This window comes from Seriola lalandi, unplaced genomic scaffold (genome assembly GCF_002814215.2).
Source record: "Seriola lalandi dorsalis isolate HSWRI2012SDOR001 ecotype SW California unplaced genomic scaffold, Sedor1 jcf7180002054874, whole genome shotgun sequence".
NCBI classification, from domain to species: Eukaryota; Metazoa; Chordata; class Actinopteri; order Carangiformes; family Carangidae; genus Seriola; species Seriola lalandi.
In genome coordinates this window covers 262,042-283,085 of record NW_019525427.1, presented here as the reverse complement: position 1 = coordinate 283,085, position 21,044 = coordinate 262,042, and the positions used below count along the sequence as shown (strand labels likewise).

The window sequence follows — 21,044 nt, the reverse complement described above, 5'->3', positions numbered from 1 at the left end:
GGGGGGGGGGGGGGGGGGGGGGGAATTTAGCTGCACAATGACACAGAAAAGTTATTAATGTTCTTTATTCAAACGTGCGTTTACAAGACCAAAGACACACCAAAGTCAGTCAGTAAAAGGCTTTTTTTTTTTTTTTTTCCTTCTTTCTAAAAGGTGCTGGACAGACAGGTTTTATAGCACATGTCAAGTGATGCTGCTGTGTTTTTGTGTTTAAGGCACACGGCTCATAGAGAGAACACTTCATCTCCAGCCTGAGCTCAACCTGCACAGTACAGTACATCACATAAATGAGTTAATACATAGCTGTTTATTAATACACGTCAACAACATGACACTTTTGTAAATCACGCAGACAGTAGCATCAGACTGAGCCCATGACTGGTATCATGAATTAATAATGGGGGGGTGGGGTGTGTGTGAGTGACTTTTGGTCGCATCAGATTCCCATCTGATCGACAACTTCTGTAAAGTCACAGACTGGGCGGCTGTTTGTGTCTCTCTATCAGCAAGAGAACCTCCTCAGAAAACAGCATCACTATCCATCACTCATAATAAAGTTTCACGGTGGTTGAGCTCATGAATAAGAAAATGTATTTATCATATAAATAGTTAAAAAGCATTTAAAAAAAAAAAAAAAATCTCGCTAAGCCCTCAGTTACAGGCGAGTTTAGTCTGGGTTTTTCCATTTGTCCCATTTTAAACCAGTGAGCAAAACTAACCAGATCCATCCTGGAGCCCAGCCTCGGTCAGTGTGAGCTGATGGTGTTAGTGTCAGTGTTGTACTGGTTCCCAGTTTCCCGCTGCCTCAGTGGGGCTGGAACGTCTTGGCCAAGTCCTCCAGCAGAGACATTAACTTCTGCTCCTCCAGGGGGGAGCTGTGGGTCCAGGCCAGTGGCAGGTGGGTGGACACCATCTTTCGGTCTGAGCAACAAACACACAGACGGTACATGTTCACATTAATGTATACTGGCTCATATATTATGGTATATACTGGTTCTAATGTTAAGGAATACTGACATTAATAATTCAAACAGCAGAGTTTCTGCTGGGCTCTTTTTAACGCCAAACTGAATGTAGTTTAATACCTGTTTCAAAATCACAGCCGCCAAAGTATGAAAGTGAGATGAATACCCAGTAAAGAAGATATTGGTCATTAATTATTCATTATTATAGTTTTTTTTTTTTCCTTTCAGTAACTCCCTGCAGAATATGACAATAATTTCAGGTGGCAGAAAAGAAATTGATGGATTAACCAATGAAAAATGATTAACTCACAATCCACTGTGACAACTATCCCACTTTTAATTTATAGGTTTTTAACATCTCCTGAAAATTAACTTATAAGACTTTTTAATACAAAACTCAACTCTTTACAAAAGGAAACTAAATTAAGACGTTGTAGGACTTCAAGTCTGGTCGTGTGCAACTGGATGTTCACCTTTGACCCTAACCTCACAAAACAAAATGTCAAGACTTGTATGGTTTTCAACAACAACCAAACACAGGAAAGAAATGGTGGTTGATAGAAACACTACAGCTTGACTGAACCACAGCATTTCAGGAAATATGTCAGTAGAATATTTTTTCTATTCATCATTATGATTCCACAAAACCAACCATTGACGTCAGAACGAGTTTGAGTAGTCGCAAATGTTGAATTTTATTTAATAAAATAAGCGAAAACAATGAATCTGCCTGAATTAAAAGTATCCAACCTGTTGTATTATATTACTTAATTAATGACACTACATGTAAAAGCCCAACTAGGGACAAGAGTTGAAAATTAGCAGTGTCTCTGCAACACATCAGTTTCATGCATAATGCATAAAATCAAGTAAGAAACTTTTTCTTTGAATTAAAAACTTGTCTTTATACACTGGTTTTCAGCTTGAATGGGAATGCCAAAATCAAAATTCATCTGTGTTGCCGCAGTAATAGTAAATATTTCCTTCGCTGACAGCTGTTATGATTTTGGCACCTGTAGCTGTTCGACTGAGCGAGTGTAGACGTGAGATAAAGCAGCGGAGAAAAAAACAGACAGACAGTTTGACTGGTGTTTAGTGAGACGACTCAGATATGTCAGAGTTTTCCCACAACCAAAATCCAAACAGACACGATGTGATGTGACGTGACGTGATGTCGCCTCCTCATCGCTGTCACTTCAAACTGGTATTCGGTGAATAAAAGTGGCGAGTTTGATCAAACTGATCAAAATAAAATTAAAAACGAGGACAGAGGACAGAACTGCCTCATGTTTACATCACATTAAAAGATGAACGCTGAAGTGTGTTTTTCTTACAGCCTTCCTCCTCAAGGCCACTGGGGTCATTGTGTGTGTGTGTGTGTGTGTGTGTGTGTGTGTGTGTGTGTGTGTGTGTGTGTGTGTGTGTGTGTGTGCATGTATACCAAAGTGCACTGGCGTGTGTGTGTGTGTGTGTGTCTGTGTAATCACAGAGGCACTGTACACTCTGGTAGTATCTGGCACCAGAAGCAGCCCACTCCAGCTGCAATGGACACAGGCCAAACTCTCACACACTCTCTCACATACACACACACACACACACACCATCTAACGCACAACTGACAAACACATAGTTCAGCCAGCAGTGCTCTGTCTCTCCTCTCTTCTCATTCTTACTGTTTTCTGATTAAATTTTTTACTTTTGTGTGTGTGTGTGTGTGTGTGTGTGTGTGTTTTTTTTTTTAACATAAACTCCTCATAGATAAATTTGTACAATGAACATGTTAGAGTTTCGTTTCTGCATCGTACCCTGATAGAAGCTTCCACTGGGGTTTGTGGTTGTGGCCTCGGACACGGCCAGCCACACCACGGTGTCGGCCCCCTGCTCCGGGGTTCGCAGGCTGTCCTTCATGGAGCTATGGAAGTCTGGCATGGCGTTGGCCACCGCTGGGACACAACAGGGAGAGGAACAGGATTAGATTTTTAAATAGGGACTGATTTTTATTAATTTTATCCAAACAGTGTCAGCAGTTATCTCTTGTGTGTGCAATGGTGGGCAATTACCTGGAGTGTCCACCCAGCCAGGATGCATGACGGAGAAGTGGATGTTTGTGTGAGTCTTTGCCAGCTGGTCTGTCATCACCACCTGCTGCCTCTGTAACACACACACACACACACACACACACACACGTGTCTTAGAGGATGGACTATAAGCAGGTGAAGTGCAAGCATCTTACAGCTTCACATTTCAAATCCTCGACATTAAACACATGAAACAGACACAGATGCAGATTTGAGGCGTCAGGTGTCATTTCATGTTTTCTGTGACATCATACAAAAACAAGATCCACCTGACATGGGCTTTTGAGAGGCCGATACTCTTAGTTAAAGTTTTGGACTGAAATTTGCGTTTTGCATTTGATACATTTTTATATTTTGGCCAAATTCATCTCAGACATTTAGTTAGTGATTCATGAATGATCTCAAATCAATATCTACTGCAGTATCTCCCCTGTAGAGCCCGACAGTCTGTCAGTGACAGTCTGGTCCGGGATCAGGTCTTACTTTGTGCTGGGCGTAGACCATGGTGCCGTCGTAGCGGCCTCTGTCAGACTGCAGGTTTCCTGTCCTGAGCTTCTGCACCAACATTCCCCCCGATGACACTGTGATCTGAACATGGAGGAACGGACAGCGGGGTGAGGGGCAGGAGAGGGAGCTGCGGTTGTTCAGAGGTCATGATATAAAATCCAATTATTCCAATTATGTGTATATGCTGTATTTTAATCTTCAGTGTGTACACTGGTGCAACAGTAAGTAGGTTTATTTAAATACTTACAGTACATGCAAAACCAACAATCACCTTATAAGACATGATGCACTGTTCGAAATTATACTACTGCTTACATAAATAATAATGGTATTCGCCCTAAACATTCGGCTATCAGGTCGCCTCAACCTGTCTGTGTTATATAAAATAACAGGGAGCAATCAGCCACATCTGGATAAGATATATATGATACCAGGCCATTTATCAAGGTTAACACTCATCCAGAGCATCTCTTATTCTCACTGCGACCACCGTGGAAGTGATATCGAAGCATCGAATTGAACATCGCTCGTTTTAAAAGACAGGCTGTAAGACTTTTCAACAGTCTGCAGGTGACAGGGACAAGACGCTGCTAACCCACTGTGCTTCCTGCTAAAAGTTCTGAGGACTTCTGTGAGATCAGACAGACCTACAGCAGAGCAGACAGCGGGAGATTTTGACCGTGTGAAACAAACAAAAAATTGCGTCTCTCAGACTCACCACTCTGGGATCTGCGCTCTTCTCCAGCAGAGGGATGAGACTCTTGGTGAGGATGTAAACCCCTGGTGGGAAAGACAAGGATCAAACAACACTTTCCTTCTTCTCGTTTCCTTCACACCTCACCACCTGACCTTTGACTCACCGAGGACGTTGGTGGCGAAGCTCTTCTCCAGCCCCTCGGCGTTCACATCCCTCTGGCTCATGATGGCGCCTGCGTTATTGATCTGCACACACGAGGCAATATTTCTTCTTACTTATACTGGTCAAAAACATATCAGACTAAATCAACACTGACATACACAAACGCCATATATTCATATACGCAAATATGACTCACCAGCACGTTCAGGGCCTTGTACTTTCTCTTGAAGGTCTCAGCAAACTCCCAGACCTTCTTGGTCTCAGACAGGTCCAGGACGTGGACATACACCTCCTGTAATGACACCAGCCATTTGGAATAATGAATAATAAATAATGAATCATGTCTGAGTCAGTTTGAAGGTTGTCTGTCCCTGTGTTTTTTTTTTTTATTTCATTTTGTTAATATCTGTGGAGAAGTGAGTCATACTGTACCTTATTTCCCGACTCCTTCACGATGTCAGCCCTGGCCTCCTCGGCCCTGTCCTTGTTCCTGCACACCATGTGGATCGTTCCACCTGTGACGGAGACAGAAATGAACATCGCTCTGTTATAATGTGACGGAGCAGCTGCAGAAAACAGGAGAGGAGTGTTGGATTTATCATCGGCTGCCTGTGATGCATCAAACTTTATGTGAGCTACAGTGAAACATACAGTGGACAGAATATACAAAATATTACTCTAAAATTAAAACCTTTGAAATCCTCCCACCTTTAGTTTTGTGCAGATTTAATGAGGCAAAACAAAGAATTTCTTTTTCTAAAGCTGTTATGTGTTAGACTGGACCTGAACACATCATGGGGAGGTGCCATACTCTAGCTTTAATTTACATCTTAAATAAGGTGAATATGTCAGGATTTATAGTTTGTATGACACAAACTGTGAAGTTTTATATTTTCTAAAAGTAATTTTTTTTCTATTTCATGTACAATATGTGCAATTTACAGATGTAGATGGGTGAGCTTACATGACAACCACTGTTTATTCAACTTAATATAAAGTACAGTTTGTATGTGGGATGATGTGTATATGTATGGAAGTGTAGGCACCTGTATAATATGTCGTAGAGGTACAAGTATGTACTGTATACCTGCTTTACATACATCCTTAGATGCTGTGTTTGTGTATGTATGTATGTATGCATGAATGTTTGTTAAAGACATAACTGCAATATAATAGATAATCAGTGGTTTGGTTGGTACCTCTCTTGGCGATGGCCATGGCGGTGGCTTTCCCGATGCCACTGTTGGCCCCTGTTATCATGAAGGAGCGTCCGGCCACGGACACCTCCAGGTCCTTCTCCACAAACCTCTTGGAGGCCGACAAGAAGGCATTCCTGCAAGAGATCAGCATTTACCACATCAGCAGCCGGTTTGTCTGCACATCTGTACTGCTGCATCTCTGCATCAGAGTGTGTGTGTGTGTGTGTGTGTGTGTGTGTGTGTGTGTGTGCAGGTCATAAAGGCTCAGTGTTTGAGGTCAGCCTGCGTTACTGTATTTCCCTTCAGAGCTTTACTGTACAGATACAATGAAGGAGAGAGGGTGCCTGGCATTGTCTCTGGGGTTTGGGATGAGACTAGTGACAGCAGCATCAGAGTGTGTGTGTTCGTGTGTGTGTGTGTGTGTGTGTGTTTGGCACCAAGGACCTCAATTCCCCCCATTGTCCTGGATGCCATTGTTGAGGGCGGCTGAAGGGGGGGTGGGGGGTGGGGGTGGGGTACTACTGAGGCTAAATGCCCGCTCTGTTCAATGGTGTCATGCAGAGAGCTATTAGTGCAGGGTCAGAGCGGGTTGCCGGGCAGCTCTCTGCGAGAAAAGATAACACAGAACAAAGGGGAGAAGGGAAACAATCACAAAAGCACCTCTTCAGACAACTTGGCGTTCTGTGCCGTGATGAGGAGAGGCGCCGCAGGGCCGCCACGCATCAGATAGGACCGATGTTGTGGTTGAACATCTGTCTTACATGACTCTTGCCGAGTCATTATCATAATAACTCAGTGATATTTCATTATGTTCATTCTGGTCAGTGATGCAATTAAAGGTTTGTACATAAGTTTCAACCTCACCTTCTTTAAATTTTGATCTTACTTCACATTATGACTGAAAATAACAATACTTGTCATTATAAATTAATGTGGCTATTAGTTATTTTTTAAATTAATAGATTTGTTGGAAGGAAAATGATCACTACAGTTCCCCATAGCTCAAGGTGAGGTCTTCAAATATCTTGTTTTGTCTGACCGACAGTCCAAAACTCAAAGATGTGAGAATGGGAACTGCTGGTGTAAGGTCCTGACCTCGCCCTGTGAAGTGCATTGAGATAAAGTATATTGTGATTTGGCACTATACATATAAAACTGAATGGAAAGATCTGTGATTCACAATGATACCAAAAAAAAAAAAAAAAAAAAAAAAAAAAAAAAAAAAAAAAAAAACAGAAAAGCAACAAATCCTCTCATTTGTCATTTTCACATCATAGTTTTGGTGTTTCTGATTGATAAGTCATCAAGATGACTTATTTTCTATTGACCAACTCTTTGATTATCGCTTGTTTCAGCTCCAATTCTCTCAGTTTTAACTTTGATCAGAAATTTCTTCCAGACCAGTTTATTTAAGTTTAGTTTCTCCATTTCTATTCTATTCTGTTCTGTGTAGATTCTGTAATGGGGTGGTCCCAACCCATCCTATATCTTAATGGCTATTTATATAGACCCATACTGGTATGTTTTTTCAAATGACCAGAAACTTAGTGTAGTGTGACATTAGAAATCAATCACAAATAATAATGGTAATTTTAATTTTACCTAGATAATGAAATAAACCAAAATTAAAGAAAAACTAAATCTATTTTATTTTCAAATTAAAAATTGAGCCCTACGGAAATTATCTCTTTTCAATAGAATAATTCTGACCCATTGCAGACACAAAAATTAAAAAGGTAGTAAAAAGTTTTTGCTCTCACAATTAAATTTTATATAAAATCATGAGGCAAAGAGAAGAAAGTTACACCGAGTTTGATACTAGGCAATATTATAATATAGCAGTCACTTCACTCTTTACATTTTGTCCATATTGAGTTTCTTTTATACAGTTTCTCTGAAGTTATTGCGACGTGCTGATCTGGAATAAGAGATTTTTCCTCCACATAAACAAACACACACACACACACACACACACACAGTAATGAGGATGCACACCTGAGGTCCCAGACTGTCTCCAGCTGCACTGATGCAGTGCTGGGGCAGGACAAGTAAAAGCTTCTTACCTGGTGAACTCGGTCATTCCCTTCAGGAACCAGGCGGAGTTGCGGTACAGAGACATGGTGTCGCTCTGGAAGCCTCTCGCCGAAGCTCCGCTCTCGGCTCCGCTTTAACTCTGGAGCCGAACCACGTGGAGCTCCGCTGAATTCAATTAACGGACAGCGCGCGAGGACTCCAGCGACCGCCCAGCGGCGGGAAGGAAGGATGCATCAGTTCACCACCAGTGTTACCGAGCCTACAGACAGAAACATAGTCCTATCACTCCTTTACTGTAGGCTTAGTCTACATCATGAGCTTGTAATATTCCTGCTGTTTGATTTTCCCTCTGTATTTAATTTTAATAGGAGTTTATCAGTTGGTGATTAATTTGAGTTTCAACATACAAGGAATTTGCTTTGGTGTTTTGGTGCATGACAAAGAAATATAAACAGATGAAACAAGCAAGTAGCCTACTGCAGGTCAATATATAAATACAAATAAAATAAATATAAATATTGTGTATTCAGCATCATAGAAATGAACGTGGCTTATGCCAAAACAGGCTGCACTGACTCACCTGTGTGTGTGTGTGTGTGTGTGTGTGTGTGTGTGTGTGTGTGTGTGTGTGTGTGTGTGTGTGAGAGAGAGAGAGCAGCTTTAACTCCCGGAAGCCAATCAGCAGCTGGAGTGTGGAAGGGCGCGGCTCTGAGCGGAGAAGGTGTGCGTACGACCTGGAAGCAACATGTCGGGTCTCCCCAAAGCGCAGCAGGTGCAGTAGGATTCTGGGAAAGTATTCATCACAAACCTGCAGCATCTGAACCTGAGTGACTTCTGTCGGACCGCGCGTGACAATATGGTGGGTATCCCAGCACGCTGCTGTATCTGGATGTATTGAGTTTAGTCCAATGCACGAGAGATATGTCCTAACAAACGGTGTAATAAACGTGTTAGGAGTGTATCTGCCTGTAGTTTAACTAAATTACAATTTTTCAAACAAGTGAAAACTACCGTCAGAAGGGAATTATTTAACTTTTTAATTTAACTTTTTACTTCATGGCTGCAAATCAGTTCAGGTGAGCAACTTCCTTGATCAAAGGTCATAAAATTGATGGTGGAGTTGAATCACTGTGTTGTTTCAAGTTCCTGAATATTTCTTTTCTTTTCCTTTTTTTAACATATGGAAATTACAGCAGAAAAATAAACTGTTCCCTTTTATTTAGAAAACTAAGATGAGAGTGAAAAGCTTAAAAACAAAAAAGGATACTTGCAGTGAAACAATGTCTGACAGTCAAATGAATGCAAATGTCTTTGAAATGCATTTAAAGAAAACATTACACCAGATAATCCAGATTCACAGACATCATCACACTATGTTAAAATGAAGTGTTTCCACCAGTAGCTGATATATTGTTGTCCTGTTTTATCTTGCTGCAGCTGCACCTCGGGGCAAAGAGCTCTCATTAATTGCCCTTGCACAATGCAAGCATTGTATTTTAGTGTGTTGTAACACATCTCTATTACTCAAAGGTGATAAGGATGTGTTGTTGTGTTTCTGTGGTGATCTTTAGTCACGTTTCTAGTTGTGAAATCCGATTTCTGTTTGGGTGTTTTCATTTTTAGTTGCAGTGTTAGGACTGCAGGAGGGGCGAGTATCACTGAAGGCGTTTGTTTCCGCATGTATCTGTATGTGAAGTTAACCCTCACAACACAAGATGTCCCTCCTGTTTGGTTATTTCATAACATTTTCCACAGTTTTCCTTAACGCTGCACCACACGAATGTGATAAATCAGTGTCTCCCACCTCCTGTCGTCTTCAGATGCACTTCCTGTTACTGTTCAGTCGGCAGGGGAAGCTGCGACTGCAGAAGTGGTTCACGCCGGTAACGGACCGGGAGAAGAAGAAAGTGATCCGGGACATGATGATGTTGGTGTTGCCCCGTCTACCACGTTCCTCCAACTTCCTCCAATGGAAGGACCTCAAGATTGTTTACAAGAGGTGCCTGCAACAGACACAGCTGTGTTTATTGTCTCTGATCACTACGAGTTATTGTGTTTTGTAAAATGCCGTGTCATCGGCATGTCTTTCCTGGCCAGTACCGGCTTGGGTGTTGGACAAAACACACCCCATTCTCAGCAACGGGTTAACAAGACCTATAAAGAGTAAAGGTCGAGTTAAACACACCGAGCGTGACCCAGATTACTGGCAGGACAATGTTGGTGATGGTGCAACACAGTACTTATCCTCTGATGGCCTTTTAACTTTTCTTCTCACAGCAACAACCTTGTAATAAAAGTAGAGTCACTGGCAGTGGACGAAATAATACCTCACAATATACTGGGACCCAGCGCAGTAACCAATAAGAATAATTTAAGGGCAATATATAGCATCTTTATGAAGTATTTAATGAGGAATTTGTATTGAGACTGTCAAATTAAACCTTGTTTTGACTGTCCCTATTATTTTGACTACCCCGAGTATGTGTGTACATACTATATGCAGGCAAAATAACATAACATAAGCATTAGAGCACATGATTAATTCTTTAATAGTAGAATTTATGTCCTTGTTTTTCAGCAATCTATAATTTAATTTATGGCTAATTTTCTCACTCCAAGTAGAGCCCTGCAGGCAGTCGTATGAAGACATGTGCAGCCCAAAATGAGCTTGTACTCTTACCTGGTTTCTTGACAACATTGTGGAGACTGCTGCTGCAACATGTGACCTTTACCCTCTTCTAATTTCAGGTATGCCAGTCTGTATTTCTGTGCCGGTCTGGAGAACCAGGATAATGAGCTGCTGGCCCTCGAGGTGCTGCACAGATACGTCGAGTTGTTGGATAAATACTTTGGAAATGTGAGTGGAGCTGAATGTTTTGGTCCAAGCAGAATTCATTTGGTCAGGTGTTTTCAATTATGGTGTCTAATTAAGAGTTGTGTTCAGGCAGACTTGAGTTGGAGCTATGTGAAGACACCAAACCTTTTTTATAAATAAATTCCACATCTGGATCAATTCTGGCACACACAGAGAAAATGTTCCAGCTGTCAGCCAACAGGATAATCTGCCCAGACGTGGAAGTATATGGTGTTGGACTCTGGCAAAAACATTCAGAGCAGAGTGAGCGAGATGTCAGTGAAGTACACTCTGCACATGCTCACAGCAGACCTGAGAAGAGGTCTAATCAAGCAAAGTGAGAACACCTGTGTGGGTTGACTGTAGCCCTGTAGGACGACCTCCTCTCTCAAACACTACTGTTGTCAAAGAGTGAATTTTACACCAAATAATACTTATATTAATTATACTTATGGAGGTGAAGTTCATCCAAAACTAAACTTACAATATGCATCTAACCGTAGCTTGAAGAATGAGTGATGTAGTAGACCAGAAGTGCGTTAGTGTATTGATTGACAGCCGTGATCTCCCACCCCCTGACTTTGGCTTTCTCTGATTGGTTAGAGGGTTACTCAGAAACTTTAGGAGAGAAAATCTCTGCAGCGGTGCCAGGATTTGAAATGAGTCTGCACAGAAAAGTTTGACAGCACCTCTCCACATTGAGATATACATAGATATTTTTAGCATATTTCAACCACAAAATATCAGAAAATATATTAATTTATTTATTCTACTGCCACAAATCAAAGAAAATAGTGAGATTTCATTTTCTCTCTAAAAAGTCTGATAATTGTCAGTCATCCTTGTCATGGGATTATCTTGTGCAACGTCATAGCTTTGATAGAGATAAGACATACTAGACATAAGCTACAGTTTAAGGATGAATATAAATGTACTGTCTTAATTTAGCTAGTGTGCTAACTTGTTGCTTTGTCTGTTAGTCGTTATTAGATCTAAAACTTCTCCATCGCGTTTTAAACGCTGGTGGTTCAGGTTAAAAGTAGTCGACTCTTTGAATTTTGTGTCAGTAAAATTTACTGCATAACAAAATCAGGTGTTACTTTTTGTTTAATGAGTCCATATTTTGACATCTTGGATCAAATCATCTTTACAGCCCTGCAGTTGTAACAGAGATATCAATACCTGGCAGCACATTAATATAAATGTGAATACCTGAGTCTAAAGCCATGAGCATTAATCTGCTGCTTTAACAGACAGCCTCCGCTCTTCTGAGAAAGCTTTCCACAGGATTTTGGGATTTGGCTGCAGGGATTTGCTCCTGTTGAACCTCAAGAGCATTAGTGAGGTCCAACACTGATGCTGGGTGATAAGGCCCGAGTCACAGCTCACAGTTCGTCACACAGGTGTTGGACGGCAGGAGGGTTCAGATCAGGGCTCTGTGCAGGCCGGCCAAGGCCTTCCACAACAACCTCAGTTTCTTTATGGGCCTGGCTCTTGTTTACAGAGGGATTGTCATGTTGAAACAGGAAAGGGACAAACAAAACTGAAGCCGAAGCCAAGACTATCCATCATACATGTGGCCATATAGTGAATGTCTGTGACACAGTGCCTGTGCTGCATTGCACACTACAATGAGAAAGTAAAATAAGTGATCACAGTCAGATTCGGTGGAAACAGAAAGCTGGATTCTTTACAATGTTTGAAAGTACGACTGAGATATTTCTGAGACAGTCTGTGGTCAACTGTGAAAAGACACTGTGATACTCAGTACGATTAAATACAGGTCAAACACTCTGAACTACAGCACGTCTTGTGTTAGACTGTGCAGTTCTCACTGTGCACATCCACATCACTGTGCTCTTTGCCAATCAGACTCCCCCTGGTGTTCATGAGATGCCTCTGCTTCAAAGACCACTGTGATTCACCTCAAAGAAAACAAGACGGGGCGGGGGCTCTCTTATATACAGAAACACAAACTGTGATAAGGCAGGAAGAGGGAAAGAGCTGTCTGTTTTTGTCTAAATATCTATGATCACTCTGCACAAAATTCCCCAGAATCTATAGAGTTAGTTGCCCAGATATTTCAAACTATGACCCCATACATGATGAAATCCAGACTGGACATGCTCCGGTCACAACATTGCTGCAGATATGATCCAGAGTCTTGCAAGAATCTAAAAATGATATTTCAGGATTCTTGGGGTTTATTTTGTTTTGTCATCAACTTGCTATATTATTTAAAATATTCAGTTAGGGCTTGGTCATATGGCTTTTTTTCCCTTATGGCTGAATTTTCCTTCCATATCAGTAACCAACGAAGTGTATCTTATCTCTTCATCTATTCATTGGATGGTATATTGCTCTGCCTTCCTCTGTCAGGTGTGCGAGTTGGACATCATCTTCAACTTTGAGAAGGCTTACTTCATCCTGGACGAGTTTCTGATGGGAGGAGAAGTCTTAGAAACTTCCAAACTAGCTGTGGGCGCCTCCATAGAGGAGGCCGACACGCTCCAAGAGGTACGGTCAGATCTCACAGACCGTTCAGCTAATGTAGGTTTCTGTTATTACTCATATGTACGAAATGTGTTCACGTGCCTCCTCTCTCACCACAGACGATGGAGGAATACATGAGCAAACCTGCCTACTGAGCCGAGAGACGAGGAGGGGTTTCAAGACATGAGCCAAAAGGTTTATGATCACATGGTCATAATGCTTATTACTTCAGTTTTAAGAGTTGAAATTGTGTTTGCATCTGCAAGTGCCTCATATTTATTAATCTCAGGGTTTATGACACATTTCATATCGGAATAAAAGTTTTAAATATTTAAATATGCGTCTGCAACCTCAGTAAGACGTGAAAGGCAGAGTGTATTTATGTTTAAATCGATGGATTGTGTGATGGTGAGTAAATGAGGAAACACGACACAGTAAGGAAAAAATAAAGTCAATGCTTTATTAACCTCAGGTATGTCACATATGACCACATTTAAGAAAGAATTACCAAAAAACACAAGTGAATCTAAGGGATCCAACACTGATTTTGGTTGTGTGTGTGTGTGTGTGTGTGTGTGTGTGTGTGTGTGTGTGTGTGTGTGTGTGTGTGTGTAAGGCTGGTGAGTCCACATGTAGGCTACTGGTTGTTAAATGCTGTTGAGCAACATGTAAAAAAAAAACAGAAAAGCATCAAATGAATGTCCAAACATATTTTTCTGCTAATAAATAACAGCTTTTGTAAACCTACAGAAGAACTAAAGTTGACATGTTTTATTCTTTAAAATACTTTGTTTTCACCCTCCACCTCCACCAACACACACACATATATATATATATATATATATATATATATATATATACAGCCTTATTTATATTCTTTAGACAGTTTTGCCATCACTGTCTTCAGTTTCTGGGTTCAGGTAGCTCAGCAGTTTTATCATTGCCTCGTTTTCAAAGCCTTGCATTTGCGTGCCCCCGCTCCTCTCGCCACTCTCCGACTGTCTCTTTTCATTTGGGCTTTTATCTGAGTCCATGTGATCAAAATAATCCTGAATGGCCTGTTCAAAAGAGCCTGTCACGCTCTGTCCAGCCTCGTCCCGCTTTTGGCTCACCTTGCTGTACGTGGGGTTCAGATACTGTGCCGGCATCTGAGCCGCTAAATACGCCGCCAGTTCGTCCTCGTCCATGGTGTTGTCATAGTCGTCCTTTAATGTGGCGGGAAGGCGCCGCTGCGTGGGAGTGGATTCTCCCGGACGCCCCACAGGCAGAGTGTGAAGTCGTGACAGCGGGCTTTTGTACTGCTTCTGCTTCCTGGCGGGAGCTTGGTCCTCCGTGGCCCCAAACCCAAGGATGTTGAGGATTTCTTCTGTCCTCAGCTCCTCTGGGGATTTCTGACTGTCAGGCAGGCGTCTACTGTAGAATTTAGCTTCAGGAATCTTGTGTATCTTCTTTGAGGATATCTGAGAGAGCTTGTTTTGTGCTCTGGTTAATTTGTTTACCTTTCGTGACCGCTCTTGATTCGTCAATTCTCCGGTTCTGAGCATGTCCATCAGGTCTTCAGGTGGAATCTGGTATTTCTGGGAGATCTGAATGAACTCGTAGATGGTTTGTGGGATGATATTATCTCTGTACTGCGTCTGAGCCACTCTCCTCTCAGCCCTCTTCTTCTCCTCCTCTTCCTCCTCTTCCTCCATCTCTCGCTTCTGCTCTTCTGCTTCGGTTTTCTCCAGCACTTTCAGGAGGTAGTAGTCCACCAGGTTGGCGACATCATCTGTATCTTTTGACCTCTTGACTGGGTAGCTTTCGTCATCTTCCTCTTCATCATCCTCATCGTCTTCTTCATCATTGTCGTCAACATAATCAAGCCCTCGGTCTGCCTCATGTTTGTTGTCCCTCTCCTCTTCCTCTTCTTCTTCTTGCTCTTCCTGTTCTCGTAGCGGACCCCAGTTGAGCGCGAGATCCCTGCCTACGTCATCGTACGCCACATTCCTCACATTAAACATATCGTCGTCCTCTTCCTCATCATCATCATCATCATCATCATCATCCTCCTCCATGTCGTCCTCCTCATCTTGGCGTTTATGCACGGTCTTCACGCTTGTCAGCTTGTCCAGTTCGTCAAACACAGATTGCAGCGTTGCCAGATTCTGAGGCGTGTACTTCTCCTCCACATTCTCATTGGTGCGTTTGAAGTGGCTCTCGTGCTCCAGATCTGGCCCCTCATCTTCATCTTCCTCACCCCCCTCACCCTCTTCCTCATCCTCAAACATTAACGGCAGCTTCTTGTGGAGCAGGATGCCGTGTTGCTTCTGCTGCACCTTGGGATACATGCCGTCCCTCGTGACTTCTCCTTCGGCGCCAGGGCGAAGTGACTCTGGCTTTGACGCCTTTTCCGTCTGCTGGAGGGTGCTGAGCACTGCCTGGAGCAGCTCTTCACTCTTATCCTCCCTCCCCTCCTCTTCCTCATCCTCATCTTTACTCTGCACAGGGTTGGAAGCCAGTCTCAGCATCATACGCAGCTTCTCAGCATCGTCCACGTGGCTGGCGTCGTAGCCCGCAGAGAGAGGGTCGTGCTGCTGGGAGTCCGTGTCAGTTCTCTGACGGAGGCTCTCGATGTACTCCAAGGCTTTGAGCATGTCAACGTTAGGAGCCTGGTGGACATTTCCTCTCTGGGAGTCTGATTCACTTCCCTGCAGTCTGTGCTGTCTGAGTGCCACCCCGTGAACACCAGAGGAGCTGAGGAAGAGGAGAGCTAAGAGGAGGTGGGTGAAACAGACGAGGAAGAGTTTGCTTGTTGTGCAGGTCTCGGGGAGAGAGGGCATGGTGACGCCTGCAGAGGGAGGACAAAGATGCACATGTCAGCACTGACCTTTACACATTAAGCTAACCGGTTCGCAACAGTTTTAGCGTTCTGGCAGTTCTCTGTCATTTTTTGCTCTTATTACTTTAATTGTCTGATGATGACATCACAGACCGCGGAGACATTTGTATTGATTTTAAAGTTGAAAACTGATCCATCAATTTCTGTTCTGGTGTAAACCAGTTGAAACAACTAAATTTAGTCCAGTTAAAAAAAAAACATTGTCATTGTAATTATATTTAGACCTATTATTATTATTATTACTAATACTACTAATAATAATAATAATAATAACAATGATGATGATGACGATGTTTCCTTTCGGATGCTCTAGTGAGTCGTCACCACAGAGGATCACCTTCTGGATATTTGATTTGGCATCGGTTTTACGGAAGCCCTTTCTGACGCAACCTGGGTTTGGGGGAGCCGGGAATCGAACCGACAACCTGCTCTACTACCGGTGCCATGGCCCCCCTTTATAATTATAGGCTACCACTATTATTACTACTACTACTACAAATAACAACAACAATAATAATAATAATAACGGAATCCTGCCGCGTGTTCACCAGCAGCAGTAACAGCAGCGGCATTCGGCGGCTCCCGTGCAAATCTCATTAGTCGTCAAATTGCTGCTCACCGTGAGTCACAGCCCCGTTGTCAAGGCAACCCGGTAAGGCTGTTGTTCACATGGAAATCTCTCCTTTAACCGCTTAAAACCTCCAAACTCCAGTTATTAGTTTTTTTTTCACGCTTTAACTCAAAATGTTTAAACAAACCGCTCCCCAGCGGGATGAAGTCAGACTCTGGGTTTTTATAAACACGCGAACAAAATGTGTTTAAATGTTTATTTTCATGCAAAAATCAAGGTTATGTTATTATACAGATAGGCTAGAATTGATCAATAATAGTGATTTATATATAGATATACATAGCCTATACATAAACATAAATTATTTATATATATATATTCATATAACATATTATATATATTGATATAGATATAAAATCTATATTGATAAACTCCACCGGAACTTTTACAATTAGAATGCAGTAAGAACAATGAATAACAGACCAGAAGCTGCACGATGCATAATTGCTGTCATTTCGCCATGTTTACTTTTTGCTTTTCCAGCCTTAATTGAAATTGTTCAACTTTACGTAGTTTTTTTTTTTTTTTTTACATGTAAGAGAGAGAAAAATTACAAGCGCCAAAGCGTAAGCAATTCAAAACAACACGTAGCGAAAAGAGAACAAAGAAACACGTCGCAACCTCTTCGCCTCCACATCTGTGGCGGTGCATCAGGTTGGTAAACAGCTACTGGAACAGAAAGAAGCTTGACTGACTAAAAACAAAAACCTGTGTTTAAATGAAGCGTGATAGAAAAGTATGCACAGTTTATTGTAATGTGACTCATGCCGTTAACAACAACCGGGTCTTACCTTTGTGATTAGTTTCTGTGGAGGGTCGTGAGTGAGCTGAGCATCTCTCTGCCTCGAGCACTCGAGTCTGGTTTCAGCACCGCGGACAGCTCCTCACGCTATTAGAGGAAGCACCTGACTCGTGCGTCACAGAGCGAGGAGATACGCAAACACACACGAGCCCGCGCGCACGCACGCACACATACATATAAATACACATATACATACACGTACACACACACACACACACATAGATATAGATATATATATATATATATATACTTATATATCTACATATATACGCACACGCGCAGGTAATTTGAGTCAGCCAAACAAAACTGCTTCGCTCTTTGAATATGAACTAAAATAGTTTGGAGGCAGCACATCTCACCGCTTTTGTCGCAGCTCGTGGTGAAATGAATAAATTCATAATGATGCTATATTTAGAAAAAAGTGACTGAATGATTGATGTGGCTGCGCGCTATTATGTGAAATAGTCTGTATAGGATGGCGCTCATTGGCCCATAAGTCTTAATATGTGGCGGTGAGTGAATGAATTAATGCTGTTAAATTGCTGATAAAAAAAAGATTAATTAATGATATTTATGATGCATTATGTTTCCACGCTGACCGGTTCTGTAGCTTTATAGCAGCATATCATTTAGCAGTGTAGTAGTGACTGTTGCACGGTCATTGACTGTCGTTTTGTCTCTGCTGCGGCACTGAGGGACAGAGACAGTTAAAAGTCCACCGATGACTCACATATGGACTCCGCCAGAGCCTAAGACGGGCGGGGTGACAGAGGGACTGCAGAGGAGTGTGTGCGTGCTTGTGTATGCGTGAGAGAGAGAGAGAGAGAGAGAGAGAGAGAGAGAGAGAGAGAGAGAGAGCTCTTCCGTCAGCCAGGCCACTGTGGTCTCTATTTTTGGCTGCCTGTCAAATCTTGTGTAGTATGGATCAGTGTGTGTGTGTGTGTGTGTGTGTTTACTTGCAGCTCCATTCATAAACCCCTCTGTTGCTGTATCTGATGTGAGCTCAGACTATCCTCCCCTGACCTGCTTGTCTGATATTCAGAGGCAGTAAAAACCAGGAAAAAAAGGAAGATTCTTCAGCATGTTTGGCTTTGTGATTCTTCCCACTATGTTTTTCTGCCAGTATTTGTAATTAATCTCATTGAGAAACACAGAACCGTTCGTAAAACGTTCATTGTGGCACCTGAAAAGGTTCTAACACATTAAAAACCAAAACAATAATTTTCTTGTGCTTCAAAAGCCCAGTACCAAAAACTTTTCAATCTCATTTAGGAACTTTTTAAAGACTCAGCTCTGTCACATTCACAACTTCTGGATATTGAGTCACACAAAATAATTTTAAGTGATCTTTTTTTTTAAATTAGAGAGCAGCTGGAAGTATTGACATTTTTAAAACGTAAACTCAAAACATACCTCTTCAGCTCATCTCATTGTCTCATAATTATTATTCCTGAATGACTGCGGTGAGAGTGACCTTCATTAGAATAAAGTCGGCCTCTCTAATGTTGTCATACCACACGTTTTAGGATCAGGAGACCAAAAGAAAACCAGGACAAAAGAGCTGATTTTAATCTCATGTCTCCTTCAACCTAATTACACTCTCCCTCATGACTAACACACACACATCCATACATCCACACACACACCCACTCACGCACACACAGTGCCAGTTTTGTACTGATAAAGCCCGAGCTGTCTGGCTAATTGCTTGTGGTTGTGTCTGTGGCAGGATTACTGGTAAACAGAAACCAATTACAGCTCAGTTCCACCCCCATTTCCACTGCCTGTCCACTACAGGAAAAAAAAAAAATGCAAGGTTTTTCTCAGGTCATATGAGAAGTTTCTTACTGGCAATTACTAGTTTTCCCATCCAGACGTATTTGCTGAGAAGTGTGGTGTGACTGTCTGGGTCACATTTGTCGTAAATTGGTGAATCTGAAACTTTAGCCAGCACAGGAAGTGGTGCAGCCACTTTCATTTTAGGTTACAGTCTCATTACAAGGTTTGTAAAAGGGCTGCAGTGACTTTTGTTTGGGTTCTTTTCTCACAAGACTGATTTGATTTTCAAAACCAAAGCTCAATAATAAAAAGAAAAAACTTTTGTGCTTAAGTTTTAAATCCAACATGGATGAGAATTGATACAGTTGAAAGTCGGGAAAGCAAGAGTAAGTGGATCTTCAGTTGGGATTCATTTGTCTTTCTTTTCTTCTCTTATTTGTATAATTATTCTATTGTTTTGAGAGAATTTCCAGTAATAGATGCATTAAAATCCCCAGTGAAGTTGCTTTATGTGCACTGTGACAGTTCAGTGTGATTTTCTGCTGCTAATGGGTACATACTGCAATAAAATGGTGTAATAACCCAAAGCCATTACAATCAGTAATTTGGTACATATGACATGAGGGAATAGAAGTATGATCATCTGGATTTGGGGCATGTGCATGATGTTGGATTTACAGGTAAATCAGGATAAAAGTATGTTTTATTTCTGCCTCCAAACACCTCAAAACCCAGTTTCAATCTTGATTAATTTTCCACAAGATGATCACTGATCACGAACGAGTTATAAAACCGCTGTGTAATGTCATCTGTGGCTCCGAAGAGAGTTTTCTAAAGTGCGACAAACAACCAATGATAATCTTTAGGGATATATAAAAGGCAGCATTTACCATTACCACTGAAGCAGAAGTGTCCCTCTGTCTTCAAGGATCTCTTGAAGACTCATTTCTTCTTAGAGAACTTCCTCTAACACCCTAACAAGCCTAACTAACACTCATTATGCGCTTTCGTTTCAGTTCTTTATGTCGTTTTCACCTTCTCTGTTTGGGCCCCCGCTCTTTGGAACAACCTCCCTGGGGAGATCAGATTGACGAGCTCTTTAGCCTCTTTTAAATCCCTTTAAAAGACATATCTTTATAGGTGTGCTTTCTCTGGGCTTGGGGTCTGAATCTACTAATGTTTTAAATGTATTAGTCATCATCCTGTTTCCTATTGATTAATTTAATAAATTTAGACTGTTTTATCTCATTTTTACTGAACCTCATTGCCCCCCCCAATGTTGTAAAACCTTTAAACTGTTATTTTATCATTCAGTTTTTATTGTTCCTCTATTTATCTATTGAAAGGTGCTCTCTAAATAAAGATTATTATAATATTATATTACTATAATTATTAAATATGATACTATTATTATAAACGTAATGGGTGCGGTTTGATCAGATTTGATTGACAGTGAATGAATAACCCAACAGCTGTCATCAGATTCTGATTCATATGTTGCTCAATCCTGATTGGGCCACAGAAGTAGGTGACATCACCTTTTTTTCCCCCTTTTTTCCCCATCTGAGCCCCGCCCACTTCAAACCACGGAGAAGAGCTCAGAGAAAAATCATTCCCCACTGTGTGTAGTAAGAAGGTGAATAAGTTTTTAAGGACTTTAAGACGGTAGAGATGCTGTGTGTGTGTCATTTTGAAATGAATAAATCTGAGTGTGTGCCTCAGCCACATTAAACCACATGAGAGTCTGTAACTATAAGGGCTCGTTACAGACAAACACTCACCTCTCCTGGTCGAGGGCATCATCTTCTCTCCTCTTCTTCTTCTTCTCTCTGTGTGCGTTTGTCCCCTGGTGACTGACCGGCTGCTCCCCATTCATTACCACCGGGCTTGACAGCCAATAACTCTGCTCCTTAACTCAGGTTGTCAGAAGCTTGGCAGACACAATGTAGAGCGAGAGAGGGG

General features: G+C 41.8%; 3 protein-coding genes across 3 annotated transcripts; 1 reads left to right on the top strand and 2 right to left on the bottom strand.

The window, feature by feature from the left end:
• Positions 1–49: 49 nt before the first annotated feature.
• Positions 50–7,805, bottom strand: dhrs12la (dehydrogenase/reductase 12-like a). The gene is made up of 10 exons (XM_023428370.2): positions 7,672–7,805; positions 5,609–5,742; positions 4,842–4,924; positions 4,606–4,701; positions 4,411–4,492; positions 4,269–4,330; positions 3,527–3,631; positions 3,026–3,116; positions 2,771–2,908; positions 50–921 (listed from the first exon to the last, which is right to left on the bottom strand). The coding sequence occupies exons 1-10, from the start codon at positions 7,725–7,727 to the stop codon at positions 806–808; spliced, it is 963 nt and encodes a 320-aa protein (XP_023284138.1). The 5' UTR covers positions 7,728–7,805; the 3' UTR covers positions 50–805.
• Positions 7,806–8,356: 551 nt separating this feature from the next.
• Positions 8,357–13,676, top strand: ap1s3a (adaptor related protein complex 1 subunit sigma 3a). Its single transcript, XM_023428416.2, has 5 exons — positions 8,357–8,501; positions 9,463–9,641; positions 10,391–10,499; positions 12,876–13,013; positions 13,109–13,676. Exons 1-5 carry the CDS (start codon positions 8,499–8,501, stop codon positions 13,142–13,144), a joined length of 465 nt encoding a protein of 154 aa, XP_023284184.1. The 5' UTR covers positions 8,357–8,498; the 3' UTR covers positions 13,145–13,676.
• On the bottom strand, positions 13,436–17,363 carry scg2a (secretogranin II a). The gene is made up of 2 exons (XM_023428415.2): positions 17,293–17,363; positions 13,436–15,819 (listed from the first exon to the last, which is right to left on the bottom strand). The coding sequence occupies exon 2, from the start codon at positions 15,809–15,811 to the stop codon at positions 13,868–13,870; it is 1,944 nt and encodes a 647-aa protein (XP_023284183.1). The 5' UTR covers positions 15,812–15,819; positions 17,293–17,363; the 3' UTR covers positions 13,436–13,867.
• Between the last annotated feature and the right edge of the window lie 3,681 nt (positions 17,364–21,044).